Genomic DNA, 15,833 nt, shown 5'->3' with positions numbered 1-15,833 from the left:
CTCCTGGCCGGCATGGCAGTCTGGCATTCTGGGACAGCACCTACTTCCCTGTGGGCCAATGGCGCAGAACCTTTGGCCAATAACCCCACAGGTTGAGTCCCTCCCACGCCTCCCATGTTCCCAGAGGCAGAAATCACAGGAAGGGACTTTTATTAACAATCTTGTGTTATTGTTCAGTTATATCTCATTTAATTCTGCATGACGCTGTGGACCACATCACACCCATACTGTTGATGGATTTTCTTGGCAAAGATACTGGAGTGGTTTGCCATTTCCTTCTCCAGTAGGGGCAAACAGAGGTTAAGTGATTTCCCCAGGGTCATACAGCTAGCGTCGTGAGGCTTTATTTGTTTGAACTCGGGTCTTCCTGACTCTGGGCATAGACATACAGCTGCCTCTAGCTATGACCCCCTTGTTTTATAGATGAAGAAAACTGTAGCCCAAAGAGAGGAAGCTTATTTGTCAAGATAATATAGCTAGGTGGCACAGTGGATAGAGCACCGGCCCTGGATTCAGGAGGACCTGAGTTCAAATCTGGCCTCAGACACTTAACACTTACTAGCTGTGTGACCCTGGGCAAGTCACTTAACCCCAATTGCCTCCAAAAAAAAAAAAGAGATAGTATAGGCTATATCATCCTGGCCTCCAGCCTAGATCATCTGACTCCAAGGTCTGTGTTCTTGTTATTACACAACACTATAATTATGAAATGATATACTTATTTCCAAGACTTTTAAGGCTGAAGTATTGAATGTTAGATTCTCACCTACTCCACCACTATCAAGAATGTGTTTGAATATATGGAAAACAAATGGAAACCCATCACCAAACAGGTTAAACTGCTTTCCCTTGCAAATTACAGTAAATAACAATATCTGGGTGCCCTCATTAGTAACCACAGTTATCTAGACTTCAGTGGAAAACCCCAAAGGAGTCTAAACAAGGCCTGGACTGCCAACTTAGGTGCCAAAATGTTTGAAACTAAAGCTCACAAATGCCTTTTTTCTTTATAGGACTCACTTAGAGTCTAGCAACTCTTTTACACACAGTTCTTTTTTTTCTTTTCTGTTTGTGGGACAATGAGGGTTAAGTGACTTGCCCAGGGTCACACAGCTAGTAAGTGTCAAGTGTCTGAAGTCAGATTTGAGCTCAGGTCCTCCTGAATTCAGGGCCAGTGCTTTATCCACTGCGCCACCTGGCTGCCCCCAACACACAGTTCTAATGAGCCTAGCTACTGAAATTCATTCTATGAAAAAGAGCTCTGGATTTGGAGTGAGAGGACCTGGGTTTGTTTGAATTGTGGATCTGCCCTTTTATGGCTATATCTGACATTCAGTAAGTTAATCTTCCTGGGCCTTACTTTATCTTTTGGACCAGATTACTTGTGGTCTAGCTCTAATGATGCTTTGTTGATGACTGACTGGTTACCAAGACAAAAAACAGCATGCTTCTTGCCCTCAAGGGCCTTACACTCTACTGGGGAAGATACATGTACACAATTTTAGCAGGCACTCGCTACCTTGGGTAAATCACTTCACCTGAGCTGTCAAGTTTAGGAGTTGGTCTCTATTGATCTGGTTTTCCTGCCCACTACAAATTAAAATCTGAATTTAAAAGGGGAACCAGAAAGTCTTGCCAGGTAGGGTTGGACACAATGACACTTAATAACAATTAGTGAATGCATGAATGAACTAATGAATGAATGAATGAAAAAGTATTTCCTAAATGCCTACTATATGCCAAACTCTATGCTAGAAAAAGTGAGACATTCTCTGACCTTAGGAACATAACTTTTTTGTTTTTTTAGTGAGGCAATTAGGGTTAAGTGACTTGCCCAGGGTCACACAGCTAGTAAGTGTTAAGTGTCTGAGGTCGGATTTGAACTCAGGTCCTCCTGACTCCAGGGCCGGTGCTCTATCCACTGCACCACCTAGCTGCCCCAGAACATAACTTTCTAATTGAGGAAATAGTTCAATAAGAGGAGTTGTGGCCAAGGAAATGATGAATGGGTTGGAGAATGGGTTAGAGCCGGAGGGGAGTAGGTTGATACATCCCTTGCAAGAATGACAGAGTTGGGACAGCTAGGTGGCACAGTGGATAGAGCACCGGCCCTGGAGTCAGGAGGACCTGAGTTCAAATCCGACCTCAGACACTTAACTCTTACTAGCTGTGTGACCCTGGGCAAGTCACTTAACCCCAATTGCCTCGCCAAAAAAAGGAAAAAAAAAAGAATAACAGAGTTGATTTGGATATGGTTTAAGAAATGGAAAGAATGGTATTTAGTGAGGGGGGTGGTTTAGGACTGGCAGGACCAAGGCCTTCTGACAAGAGAATAGCCAAGGAGCTAAACCTGGCTGGAGCCAGGCTTAGGTACAGTGAGCTACTGAGGCAACCACCAGGTGAAGAATTTCTAGGATTGAAAGGGCCAAGCCCTCCAGAACAAGCATTCCTATACACTGCAGTAGGCCCTGAGCACACTCTTACAACACAATGCAATAACTCCAATAATGGCATTTTTTCCAGGTCAGCTGTTTTTCCAAGGAGATATTGATATTACACATTGCCCTCTATTTTTTTTATTCATTTGGATTTGCTTTATTGCGTCTTGGTTTCTCATAAAGTCATTAGCTTCTATTTGTTCAATCCTAATTCTTAAGCAACGATTTTCTTCAGAGAGCTTTTGTACCTCCTTTTCCATTTGGCCAATTTGGCTTTTCAGGCTGTTGACTTTTTCAAGACCCTCCTGAATTACTCTCATTTCTCTTTCTATTTTTTCCTCTACTTCTCTTACTTTTCCCTCGACCTCTCTTATTTTATCTTCAAAGTCCTTTTTGAGAGCTTCTTTGGCCTGAAACCAGTTCATATTTTTCTTGGAAGCTTTGGATGTAGGAGCTTTGACTTTGTTATCTTCTTCTGAGGGTGCATTTTGATCTACCTTGTCACCAAAGAAAGTTTCAATGATCCGCACCTTTTTCTGCCTGTTCATTATCCTAGCCTATTTCTTGGCTTTTAACTCCTTCTTAAAAGTGGGACACTGCTTCCAGGATGCACTGTCCCAAGCTTCAGGGGGTCTGAGGTGGTATGATATTTTTTGTTTGTTTGTTTGTTTTTGTAGGCAATGGGGGTTAAGTGACTTGCCCAGGGTCACACAGCTAGTAAGTGTTAAGTGTCTGAGGCCGGATTTGAACTCAGGTACTCCTGAATCCAGGGCCGGTGCTTTAACCACTGTGCCATCTAGCTGCCCCTGAGGTGGTATGATTTAAGGAGAGGCATGTTCTCAGTTCACCCGGCCTGTTCTCTGGTCTGTAAGTAGGCATAGGCCTGCTTACTCTTTAACCCAGAAGCAGAAATCTGATTCACTGTGGTCACAGGCTTGGCATGAATAATGGCAATTTTTTTTAGATTAAAGAGCTCCCCAGATAAGAAGTCTGGAGGACCTGGGTTCCTGGTGCTGGTTTTGCCACCAGCTTATTAGACCTTAGACGTGTAACTGATCTCTGGCTGCAGTTTTCTCATCAGTAAAAGGAAGATTGTTGGACCTGGGTCATCCCCAAGATCCTTCTCATTCTTATTGAGGGTTCTATGGTCCCTTCCAGATCTAACAGTAGGACCCAGAAAGGGGGATTGAGAATGATAGAGCCCAATGTAGGAAAGCTCCACCATGAGAAGAAGACGCCTGAGGGCAAGCCATGTGGCTTTCTTTGGTGGCAGGAAGTGACATTTGCTCGTGGGTACTGTCAATCAAGGCTACCAGCCAATTAGCTTAGAGATGTGTGTGCAAGTGGATGGGATGTTCCAAGTTTCACAGGAGGCTTGTGGGATGAAGGAGGTGTGGCTCACTCTTTTTTGTGAGGACTCTCGTGGAGAGTGGAGTTGGAGACATTAGCTCCCTGAGATAGACAGCTGAATCTAGGCCTTTTCTCTCTCTTCACCAAATTTTTATTCTCCTTAATAAATGCTTAAAAGTCTAAACTTTTGCTAAAGCTTCTAATTTAATGGCGACCACTCATTAGATATTTTAGACAGTACAGCTAGAATTGTAGCCCCTTATACCAGATGGTTTAAAAGAGTGGTACAGGGGCAGCTAGGTGGTGCAGTGGATAAAGCACTGGGCCTGGATTCAGGAGGACCTGAGTTCAAATCCGGCCTCAGACACTTGACACTTGCTAGCTGTGTGACCCTGAGCAAGTCATTTAACCCCCATTGTCCCACAAAACCAAAAGAAAACAACAACAACAAAAAAAACCCTAACTAGTCTGAGAACCACAGTTTCATAAAAGAGTCTCTACAAAGTAGAGAAACTGGAAGCTGAGTCAGGACGGACTCTAACCATCCTGGGCGTGGGGAAACATATGACCTGCACTGTTGCATTCTGCCCAGCTGGCTGAGTGGGATGTTTTGGACCACTGGCTATGGTAGAGGGTTCCTGAGGGGAGTCCTGAGATGGATTCCCAGATCTGGTCCCTAGAGAGGCTGTCCTCTCCCTTAAAGGTTGACAGATGGGGTTATTCAGAGAAGAACCTTTGGGTACTTTCGAACAGAAACACATGGCCTGGAGCCAATCTTTCCATTTCTCAAGTGGAAAGTTAAATAGGGAGCAACAGAGACCACAGGTAAATTACTGCTGTGCCACCTAGCTGCCCCTATTTCATAGGCCTTAGAGTCCCAAAGGACTCCACTGTGTCCTCCCTTCCTACAGATGTCTCCCCATTTCCATGAGAGGTGAAGGGACTGATTTAATTGTCAAAGGTTGCTATGAGGTTTAGAACTGGAGCTGGAACTTTGGCCTTCTGTGCATTGCACCAGGAACCGTCTGACTAAGAGTTTAACCTGCAGTTGGGAATTTGTTGGCCCAGGTGTAAGCGGGGGAGGGGTGTAGAATTGAGAGGCGGGTACCAAATCTCTGGGAAGCCTGAAAATCTGAGGCCTAAAAGGGAGAAAACAGCTGCTCCTCAGTCAACAATCATTTCTGTGTGGTACCATATTCTCAGGATAGTGTTGATGCTCTGGCATACGAGGAAAGGCACAACGTCCACACAAGATATAGAATTCAAATGAAAGGCATTCTTAGAGGCAAGGCAGTGGTGGGTAGGATGGGGGGAAGAGTTGGAAAAGAGGGGAAGAAGAGGGAAAGTCTCTTGTACTAAAGAAAGCCAAGGGGCAGAGGAGAAGAAAGGAAGTATTGCAGGCACAGGGGGGGCAAAAGCATGGGGTCTGGAAGTGATGTAGCAACTAGGAGAAAGTGAAGAGGGTTTGGAAGGAGATAAAAGTAAATCTTTTCTTTCAAAATCTGCTTCCAGCTAGATTAGGCTTCCTGACCTTTCTTAAGACTTAATCATGCAAAGTAAACAATAAGACAGCACCTGTGTTGGGGAGGTAGCATTGGAAATATTTCAAGCCGTCTCCAACCCAAACTCTTCAGAGTTATCTATAAGAAGGTCTTGGCATTGGAAGAAGTCACCTAGTGCAGGATGTGTGATCAGAGGCAAATCAGTGTTCCCGGCAACTCTCTGGAAGTTATAATAGCTAATATTTACAGAACACTTTAAAATTTGCCTAAGCACTTGATCCTCTCAACAGACCTAGGAGTTAGGTTACAGATAAAGAAACTAGGCGAAATGACTCGCCCAGAGTCACACAGCTAGTGTGACTGAGGTCAAATTTGAACTTGGGTCTTCCTGATTCTGGGGCAGCTAAGTGGTGAAATGGATAGAGCATCAAGCCTGGAGTCAGGAACACTTCAAATCCAGTCACCCCGTTTGCCTCAGTTTCCTCATCTGTCAAATGAGCTAGAGAAGGAATGGCAAACCACTCTAGTATCTCTGCCAAGAAAACCCCAAATGGAGTCACGAAGAGTTGGACACAACTGAAAACAACTAAACAACGGTGGCAATTCTTGACTTCACATCAGGAAGAACACAGAATGTCAGAGCTGAAAGGGTCTTCAGAGGTTATTTGGTCTAACATCATTTTTGGAGGCTTTTCACTTTTTCCATACAGTTTGAATGAGCACATTGTTCTTCTACCATGGGATAGCCTGGCTACCACATATCCTGGATAAGCCACCTTGGGATAGAAAGATTCATACGGTAATTCCCAGGTAGCCAAATGGGGAATATCCTGACAATATTTTAATCCCCAGATGATGTTCCCTCTGCCTCAGCATGTTTCCAAGTTATCTTCCCATGGCTCTCCTATCTCCCTTCAAATCTTCAAGAAACAGACTCATTCCATTGTCTATTCCTTCATCCCTTAGGATCCCCAATTAAGGGACAAGAATGCTGATTCTCTCCACCAAGAGTGTGTTCCATTCCTTCCTTTATCATTCTCATAGCTCTTTTTGGTCCCACACTCTCTCGTTCATATGCTTTCATATCAGCCATTCAGATGAGTAAAACACAAATCCAGAGGACATAGTGTTGAGGGAGGAGGAAGCCCCTTGAATCCTGGTCCCGACTTTACCAGGAACTGCCAGGGCAATGGAACTTGGGCAAGGCACTTTTTTGGCCAAAATGATCAAGAGAACTGAAAAACTTGAATTCGTGCTGGTTTTAGTTCTCCTTGCTATAACATGAAGGAGGTCAGGGGTTCTTTGCTTTTTCAGGTTGTGGACTCCTTTAGTAGCCTGGGGAAGCCTATATGGGTCCCTTCTCAGAATCATGTTTTTTTTAAAAATGTATTTTATTTTTAATTTATGGACTATAAAACAAGTATTTCTATAAAATAGTACAATAAAAAGGATGATTGTACAAGAAACTGAAACCTACTATGTGCAGCTTGCTTTCCCTTTTAGATATGCAACAAAATTATTACATACATTTCTTTTTTTCCTTCCCTACCCCTTCCCCAAGAGATGGCTACCAATAGACAGAAGCAAGACTCTCCAGGCTAGATAATCCTTGAGGTCCCTTCCAGCTCTGATGTTCTGTTCTCCAGGTAAATGGATTGCACCATTCCCCTCATCCCACCCCCCCAAAAGGAGTCCATGATCCATTCTCCAGTCTAATGGAATTGTGCTTTTTGTTCTCTCGCCTCATAGCTCCAGCCCTTGGTTTGGGCAGGTTATCAGTCCCACAGTGATGCTGTGTGGATCTAGGACATGTTGGGTGGAGTTATGGGACCTTATCTCAAGGAACATCACATCCCCAGGAAATACTAGCTCAGTACTGTACCGGCTGTTCTAATGTCAGCCAAAGCACCCTGCTGTATGGTACCCTAGGGTAATGTCCAGCTGCTATGGGCCTCAGCACATTTCATCTCCCTGGCTTCCCCAGAGACAGCTGTGTGGAGTTCACTCTTAATTGGGGCATGTTGGAAAAGCATGAGTGGAATGAAAACATTCCTGGGGAGGTAGAGGGGACAATTGCAGAATTATAGGCAGAGAAGCAGAGCACTTCTCTCACAGAAATCAGATGAACTAACATAAACCTTTTTTTATTGTTTGGTCCTTTCAGCTAGGTCCAATTCTTCATGGCCCTATTTGTGGTTTTCTTGGCAGAGATATCAGAGTGCTTTGCCATTTCCTTCTCTAGCCCTTTTTTTTTTTTATTAAATAGATGAGGAACTAAGGCAAACGGTGTTAAGTGCCTTTCCCAGGGGTCACACAGCTAGGAAGTGTCTGAGACCAGATTTGAACTCAGGTCTTCCTGATTCCAGGCCTGACACTCTATCCACTTCACCACCTAGCTGCACTATGTAAACCTCTAAATGTGTGCTGTGTGACCTGTGACTTAATTGATGTCAGGAATTCCAGGTAAGGAAGTTTCCTTTAACATAGATCAATATTTTCTCTGTAGGTTGGGTTGTCTCATTGAAAGTTGGGGGGATGGAATACTATTGTGCTCTAAGAAATGATGAGCAGGTGGATTTCAGAGAAACCTGGAAGGATTTACATGAACTGATGCTGAGTGAGATGAGCAGAACCAGGAAAACATTGTACACATTATCAACAACATTGTGTTTGATCAACTGTGATAGACTTGACTCTTCTCAGCAATACAATGGTCCAAGATCCTTCCAAAGGACTCATGATAGAAAATGCTCTCCAAATCCAGAAAAAAAAAAGAACTATGGAATCTAGATGCAGATTGAACCATACTATCTCTATTTTTTTGTTTTTCTTTTTTTGAGATTTTTCCTTTTTGCTCTGATTCTTCTAACACAGCATGACTAATACAGAAATATGTTTAATGTGATTGTACATATATAATCTATATCAGATTGCTTGCTGTCTTGGGGATGGGAGAGGGAGGGAGAAAAAAATTGAAACTAGAAATCTTATAAAAACAAATATTGCAAACTATCTCCACATGTAACTGGAAAATAATAAAATACTTTTATGGGGGAAAAAAAAGAAAGTTGGGGGAAGGGACATGGGAGCACCTTGCTCTCTTCTCCCTTAGGAACATGCCTATCCTTCAAAAGGTCTGACAAGGTATGCCCCTCCAGGACTGGGCCATTCTGCTCTAAGACTCCACTGGGGGGGGGGCATACCTTGTCAGACCTTTTGAAGGACAGGCATGTTCTTAAGGGAGAAGAGAGCAAGGTGCTCCCATGTCCCTTCCCCCAACTTTCTTTTTTTTCCCCCATAAAAGTATTTTATTATTTTCCAGTTACATGTGGAGATAGTTTGCAACATTTGTTTTTATAAGATTTCTAGTTTCATCTTGTCCTAAAACTTCCTTTAGTACCTCCCTTTGCTAGATTGTTAGATCATCTGGTCCTGTCTGACAGTACTATCCAAAGCCAGACATAGGAGCCAGGTCATTCATATCCATGCCTTTTGTTTTTACATCAAATTCTTACCCAGATATATACCCCACCCCCACACTTCTGTACCCAAAGAGCCAACCCTTGTAACAAAGATTTCAAAAGAAAGGAGGGGGGAAGCCATTTGGGTAAACAAACTAACCCTTCAAATTTGTTTATGCAATGCTAGACACCTGGAGCCCCTCACTTCATTGAAGAGAAGGAGGTACATCTTGGTCCTTCTTGGGGGCCAGATTGGACCATTATAGTCATGCAACATCCAGGTGCACTGTTTTGTTCCCACTTACATTGTTGGAGTCATTGTCCATATTGCCCTTCTAACTTCCCTCTCTGTTGTTGCTCTGTCTCGGCTCGTTGGTAAACCATAGAGGGGTATTTTTTTTTCAGTCTTTTCCATCATGTCTGACTCTACGTGACCCCATTTGGGGTTTTCTTGGCAAAGATACTGCATTGGTTTTACCATTTCCTTCTCCAACTCATATGAGAGATTAGGTAACTGAGACAAACAGGGTTGAGACTTGCCCAGGTCACACAGCTAGGAAGTGTCTGAGGCCAGATTTAAACACCGGGTCTTCCTGACTCTAGGCCCAGCACTCTATCTAAAGAGCCACCTAGCTGCCTTATCATGTTGTGATTATCATGTAAATTGTTCTTCTTAGCCTTGCTGCCTTCACCCTGAACCAGTTCATAGAGGTCTTCCCATTTTACTCTGAAATCATTTCTAATGATACAATAATATTCCATTCTATTGATATCATAAATTCCATTAGTCTTAGTGGGCTACTATGAGAAAAGCTACTCTAAATTTTTATACATATGGATCTGTTTCCTCTTTTTTTGCTCTCTTTCAGGGCATGGATGGGGTGGGGCTCATGCCTAGTAGCTGATCAAATGATGTGCACATTTTAGTAACTTTGGACATGAGTCCACCAACAATGTTCTAGTATCCTCCTGAATCCCTCCAATGTTTGTCATTTTCCTTTTTCCCCCTTTTTTCTTGTCTTTTTTTTTTGCTTTTTGTTTAAATTTTTATTTTTCCCCAATTACACGTAAAAACAATTTTTAACATCCATTTAAAAAACTTCCTAATTCTCTTCCTCCCCAACCCCCCTTAAGAAGCCAAGCAATGCAATATGTTATACATGTGTAGTCATGAAAACATTTCCACGTTAGGTTGTGAAAGAAAACAGACCCCCAAACCCTCAAAAATAAAGTAAAATTAGGCTTCAATCTGTATTCAGACTCCATCAGTTCTTTCTCTGGGGATGGATTGCATTTTTCAGAGTTGTCTTGGATCATTGTATTTCTGAAAATAGCCAAATTATTCATAGCTGACCGTGTTACAATCTTGCTGTTACTTTGTACATAGTCCATTTCACTTTGCACCAGCTCATGTAAGTCTTTCCAGGTTTTCTGGGAGCATCCTGCTCATCATTTCTTATAGTACAATAGTGTTCCATGATAATCATGTCCCACAATTTGTTCAGCCATTCCCCAATTGATGGGCATCCCCTCCATTTTCCTTTTTTTCTTATCTTTACTAAGCTGATGGTTTAAGGTAGAACATCAGAGTTGATTTAAATTGCATTTCAAGGTGTGTTTAGAGGCATATATAAATTATCTCCATCAGTCTCTAGGCCTCCTGGCCTTCTCAGATAAAATCCCAACTTCTACAGAAAGCCTTTTCCATTCCTTAATGCTAATGCTTAATTAATTGAGATAAGATATTATCTCCAATTTACCTAATATATCTTGTTTGCACATAGCTGTTGCCTATGTTTCTCTCCCCCACTAGACTGTAAGCTCTTTGAGGGCAGGGCCTGGCCTGTCTTTTGTCTTTCTTTGTATCCTCAGTGCTTAGCAATGTCTGGCATATAGTTGGGGCTTATATTTCTAAACATTTATAAAATTATTGACTGAAACAAAGTAATCTTGGATGGGAAGGCATTTAAAAAATGTTAGACTGGATTTGATAGTGAGGGGCGATCTGGCTGGGACTCTTGTGGACCTCTGGGTACTGTGTCTCCTTTGGAATTGGATTCTTTCTGGTTTGTCCTTGTGGGCTCAGGATCCTCAAGAGAAGGGCTCCCTCCCCTTGGTGCCTTAGTCAGAGTGCCTTTAGTAAGTAAGAGTGGGACTCCGTGGGAGAGTTTGGAGGAATGTGCTGACAGCCAGTCCTTTCATGAATCAGTCACTTGGTCAAGATGCCCTATGTTGACCTACCCAGATGACCTGCAGAATTGGACACATGTCCTGGAAAGAGTTTTGGAGTCACAACGCCTAGCCTCTAATCCTAGTTCTGCTACTTAATCTGCTACTTTCTGTTCCTCATCTGTAAAACAAGGTTGTTGAAAGAGATGATCTTCGAGGTCCCTTCTAACTCTGACACCTTTTTCTAAGAGCCCTCCCAACTCTGACATCCTGTGTTCCAAGGGCCCTCCCAGCTCTGACATTCTGTGTTCTAAGGGCCCTCCCAGCTCTGACATCATGTGTTCCAAGGGCCCTCCCAGCTCTGACATTCTGTGTTCTAAGGGCCCTCCCAGCTCCGATGTTTCCAGGTGTGGACATTCTCACTGTACCTCTATTACTTTTTAGACAGTCTTTATAAGTTACCCAAGCAACTTATGGTGGCCCTACCAAGGTTCTCCCCTATTGTTTGTGCCCCCTGAGCTGATCCCCTCCCATCTCCCTCTGGAGCTTGTTCCATTGTTGAGTCGGTTCAGTTGAGTCCAACTGGCAAAACAAGTCAAGGCAATTCCTTTCTCTCCCTTCCCCAATCCCATTTTTGTTGTTCAATCCCATCTGACTCTTCATGACCCCTCTTGGGTTTTTTTTTTGTTGTTGTTGTTGTTTTTTGTTTGTTTGTTTGTTTTGGGGCAAAGATCCTAGACTGCTTTGCCATTTCCTCCTCCAGCTCATTTAATAGATGAGGAAACTGAGGCAAACAGGGTTAAGTGACTTGCCCGGGGTCACACAGCTAGTAAGTGTCTGAGTCCTCAGTCCTAGCTGAGTCCTCAGTCTTTAATCTCTCCCTTTCTCCTGGCTTCTGGGGTCACCTACAAGGATGCTTAAAGCTCTCTCTCCACCCTTTAAGCTACCGTTCAAGAGTCCTCTTTGTTTTCCTCACTTTCTACCATCCTTCCATCCATCCATTCTCCTTTACATCCTGGCTTCCCACCCCACCCCACAGAACCTGCTCTGTCCAAGGTTATCTTTGATTCCTAGCTGTTAGGCTTTTCCTCAGTGCCACTCCTTCGCCTTTCTCCCGATTATTGGATCCTCTCCTCCCACTTCAGAACACACACATTCCTGGTTCTCCCAGGATCCCTACAAGGAAGGCAGGCCAGTAACACAGAACCTGGTGGCTAGGGAGTCAAGATGACCTTTGTTCACTCGCTGTCTGACACATTCCTCATCTGTAGAATGGAAAAAATAGTGGCACTTTCCACCCAGGGAACCTTGAGCTGTTTCAGTTGTGTCCAACTGGCCAGACAAGTCAAGTTTGGTTCCGTTCCAATCCAGTCCTCCAAAGAGGATCCAATGAGATAATGTGTATAAAGCTTATGTAAGTGATAGCTATTGCTATGAGGCAGGATAAGGTTTGGAAGACCTGGGATCAGGTTTTTTCTTTGGAAGTCAATCCATGATTTGGGCAACTGGATGACCGTATAGAAGGTACTGATCTTAGTCCCTGTACCCATTTGGGGAGGAAAATTGCCTGAGGTCACAAAAGCAAGCTAATGGGGCGGCTAGGTGGTACAGTAGATAAAGCACCAGCCCTGAATTCAGGAGGACCTGAGTTCAAATCTGGCCTCAGACACTTGACACTTACTAGCTGTGTGACCCTTGGCAAGTCACTTAACCCTCATTGCCCTGCAACAACAACAACCAAAAAAAAAAAAAAGCAAAACAGGGACAAGAACCCAGGTCTCCTACTTCCCTAGTCCATTAGTCCCCTCACTCTCTTTCCCTCTGCCTGGTGACTTTCACCAAAATCCAGAACTCAGGTCGGTCGTGAAGGTCAGCTGTCTCTGTCTGACCCCTGGGCTGGCCCCAGAGCTCTCGCTTCTCTTGGCCTAATCCAATAGTATTATCTCCCTGAGATAAAGTCCTTTAGGGAGGTGCTGAATCTGCACATGAGCAGTCAATCAGCCCTTTCTGGGCCTGACTCTGCATTGCTCTCTCTGGGACGGTGGTGGAAGCTTCAGGGTTTGGAGTTTTCTGGAAGTCCTGACTTCCGGGCCCAGGTCCCAGCATGGCCCTTCTGTCCAGTACTCTGAAGCTGGTGCTCACCACAGGCCTCAGTGTCCTGTTTCTAATGCTAACCCTAAGCCTTCTTTGTTTTTTCACATGCCGCCTGGCCCGGCCCCTCAGGTAGGACTGCTTGTTGGCCTGTTTGCTTCCTTGCCTTTTCCCCGCATCTCCCCCCCTTTTTTTCTTCCTCCCAGCTCTCTCAGCCCTTACTTTCCCCACTCTCCTGTCCTTCTCTTCTTTCTCTTCCCTCTCTTCCTATCATCCCTCTTCCCCTCTCCCTCCCTTCTCATTTTCTTTTTCCCCCTCTTTTCCCAGAGACTTTGCACTCCTTTTCATTCATATAGAGATAAGAGATGGGATTGGGTAATGGGCATCCCTGAATGATGGGTACCCAGCATCCCACAGCAAGTCCCTGCACAGGTGGATTGGAACCCTGCCATTCTGAGAATGGAGAGGAGGGAAGAGTCTGGACTATGCCTTCCCTGTGTCCACTCCCCATCTCCTAGGCTCCTTTGAGCCTAGCAGAGGGGTTCCTAATATACTAGGTAATGAGTAACCAGCACACGGAGCAAGGAAAAGAGAAGGGGGCCCAGGCTGGGAGGGAAGGGATGCGGAGGGGGCAGGGAGGCCTGGCACTCGAAAGCTCCTATTCAAGTCCAGCAGAGTATTGGCAGAAGGGATGGACAGCCCCCGGGTGCCCGGCGCCCTGTGATTGGGCAGCAGGGAGCCAATCAGCAATGGGCAGCTGGTGGAAGAGCTGCTCCATCTTCGGGAGACAAAAGACACTTGGATCTGGGCACTGGGCATTCCCTGTGGCTAGGGCTAGGATGGAGGTAGGGGAAGTTATGCCAGGCTTCAGACGTCACCCAGAGAGCGTGGTAGGGGAGCCCAAGGGTTTTCAGAACAGGAAGCTAAGAAAAGCAAAGAACATCTTATCAGGATGACTCAGTTCATTGTCCCTGGATTCTGCCTGCCTAGACTTTCTATCATACACATAACCCAGAGTGCAGTTGTGGAACTATGTATGAGAGTAGGAAGGGGATTTGGAACATAGAACAGCAGTTCTGGAAGGGAACCTAGAATACAGATTGCCTGGGAAGTACCTTAGAACAACACAGAATGTCAGAATGCAGGGCGGGTTGGGGGAGAGACAGAAAATGCCAGAGCTGGGAGGGCCCTTAGAACAGAGGATGTCAGGTCTGGGAGGGCCCGTAGAACAGAGGATGTCAGAGCTGGGAGGGGCCTTAGAACAGAGAATGTCAGAACTGGGAGCATCCTTCCCCATTAGCTTCAGAGGAATAGACAGACTCAAGTACAAGTGGGATGGAGAGGCATGAGGATGAGCTAAACTGAGGATGAGCATGATGCAGCTGGGGACGTGACTATGGCTGGGGTAGAGGGGATAGTCTGTACCCTGACTGCCCAGGAGGCAAGTACACTGAGCCCTGTTGCTGTCCGAGTGCCTATTGCCCATCCTGTCCTCATTTCTCCCTCCACAGGATCGGCACATCAGTGAACATCTGACCAGCTGCCTCTCTAGTCTCCAGGCTCAGGTGGGTGAGCAGATCCACCGGCCCTACCATGCTTGTCCTTCTCCTGGGCCTCATGGCCGGAGCCTGCTTCTCCTTTGTGCCAGGTAACTGGGGCCGGGTAAGCTGGGGAGGGGTGGGCAGGGATGGGGCTAAGGCCCTGGGAAATAGAGACAAGAGTTCAGAGGGAGCCCCTAAAAGTCCTTAAGCAGGGGCAGCTGCACTGGGGGCCTTTCTGAGCATGGAAATCCCTTTCCTAGAAGTTCTGTTCAGCTTACTGGGGGACAGCCTTTGGGCAGATAGCCCAATTGCCTTTTCATTCCTGGCTTCAGGAAAGCTTCCCAGCTGACAATAAAGGATTGAGTAAAAGGAAAGCTTCCCTGTCTTGGGTCTCTGCTTGGGTGAGGCTCATGAGTAGGGGAAGACAATTCACTCCCAGCCCACTCCTCCCCACCCCCTCACCCCCCCCACCTCAGTGTTCAGAGAAGGTTCCTTCAGCCTGAGATGGATTCATACCCCAGAAGAGTTAGAACTGAGTGCTCCTCTAAACCAAACCCCTTCATTTTCTAGAGAAGGAAACCAAGGTCCAGAGAAACTTGTGAATTGCCCAAGGTTAGGCCACATCTGTAGTTGACCTTTGAACCATGGCCTTCTGCCCTCCCCACCATATTGCCATTGTCCACTGTCTCTTCCCTCTCTTCCTGCTGGTCCTGGCAGGGGTTAGGATCAGCCTTTGGAAAGAGCTGCTCATTTCCCTGTCCTTGGGAAGATTTTTTTTTTAAAGATTTATTATTTATAACATTCATTTCAAAAAAAGAGTTGGAGTTCTAAATTCTCTCCCTCCCCCTTCTGCCACCCTCACCCATTGAGAAGATAAGTGATACAATGCCCATTACACCTATGAAGTCATGCAGAGCCTATTTCCATATTGGCCATGTTACCCAAAAAGGGCAAGAAAAATAAAGTGAAAATATGCTTCAGTCTGCACCTACTTCATCAGTTCTCACAGGAGGTGAAGAGCATTGTCTTGGCTCACTGTCTTGATCAGAAGCAAAGGCATTCACAGTTGATCATATGGTACTGCTGTGACTGTGTACAATGTTCTGGTTCTGCTCATTTCACTTTGCATCAGTTCATATAAGTCTTCCCAGAAAGGTTTTCTGCCCATGTTATGGGCACTGGGCTACAGGGGAGCAGAAAGATACCTCTCCCTGCTGGCATGATTCTTCTCCCTGCTCCTATGGCCCAGCTGGACCAGAGTTGGCTCAGGACCTGAGATTC

The 15,833-nt window shown here is 45.1% G+C and overlaps 1 protein-coding gene across 4 annotated transcripts in view; it reads left to right on the top strand.

Moving 5' to 3' along the window:
• LOC122749397 (alkaline phosphatase, tissue-nonspecific isozyme-like) overlaps positions 1-15,833 on the top strand; it is a 102,528-nt gene that overhangs the window by 64,812 nt on the left and 21,883 nt on the right. For 2 of the 4 annotated variants that reach the window (XM_043995759.1, XM_043995758.1), the window contains exon 2: positions 14,523-14,659. In XM_043995759.1, coding sequence (XP_043851694.1) covers positions 14,605-14,659 — 55 coding nt within the window. In that variant the 5' untranslated portion in view covers positions 14,523-14,604. Of the gene's footprint in view, positions 1-7,628; positions 7,754-13,808; positions 13,857-14,522; positions 14,660-15,833 lie in introns of those variants that run through there. The other 2 variants (XM_043995762.1, XM_043995760.1) reach the window with 2 other exon arrangements.

The sequence above is a fragment of the Dromiciops gliroides genome, chromosome 3 (assembly GCF_019393635.1).
Source record: "Dromiciops gliroides isolate mDroGli1 chromosome 3, mDroGli1.pri, whole genome shotgun sequence".
NCBI classification, from domain to species: domain Eukaryota; kingdom Metazoa; phylum Chordata; class Mammalia; order Microbiotheria; family Microbiotheriidae; genus Dromiciops; species Dromiciops gliroides.
The sequence above is the reverse complement of the archived record's forward strand: the minus strand, read 5'-3'. Positions and strand labels throughout refer to the sequence as shown.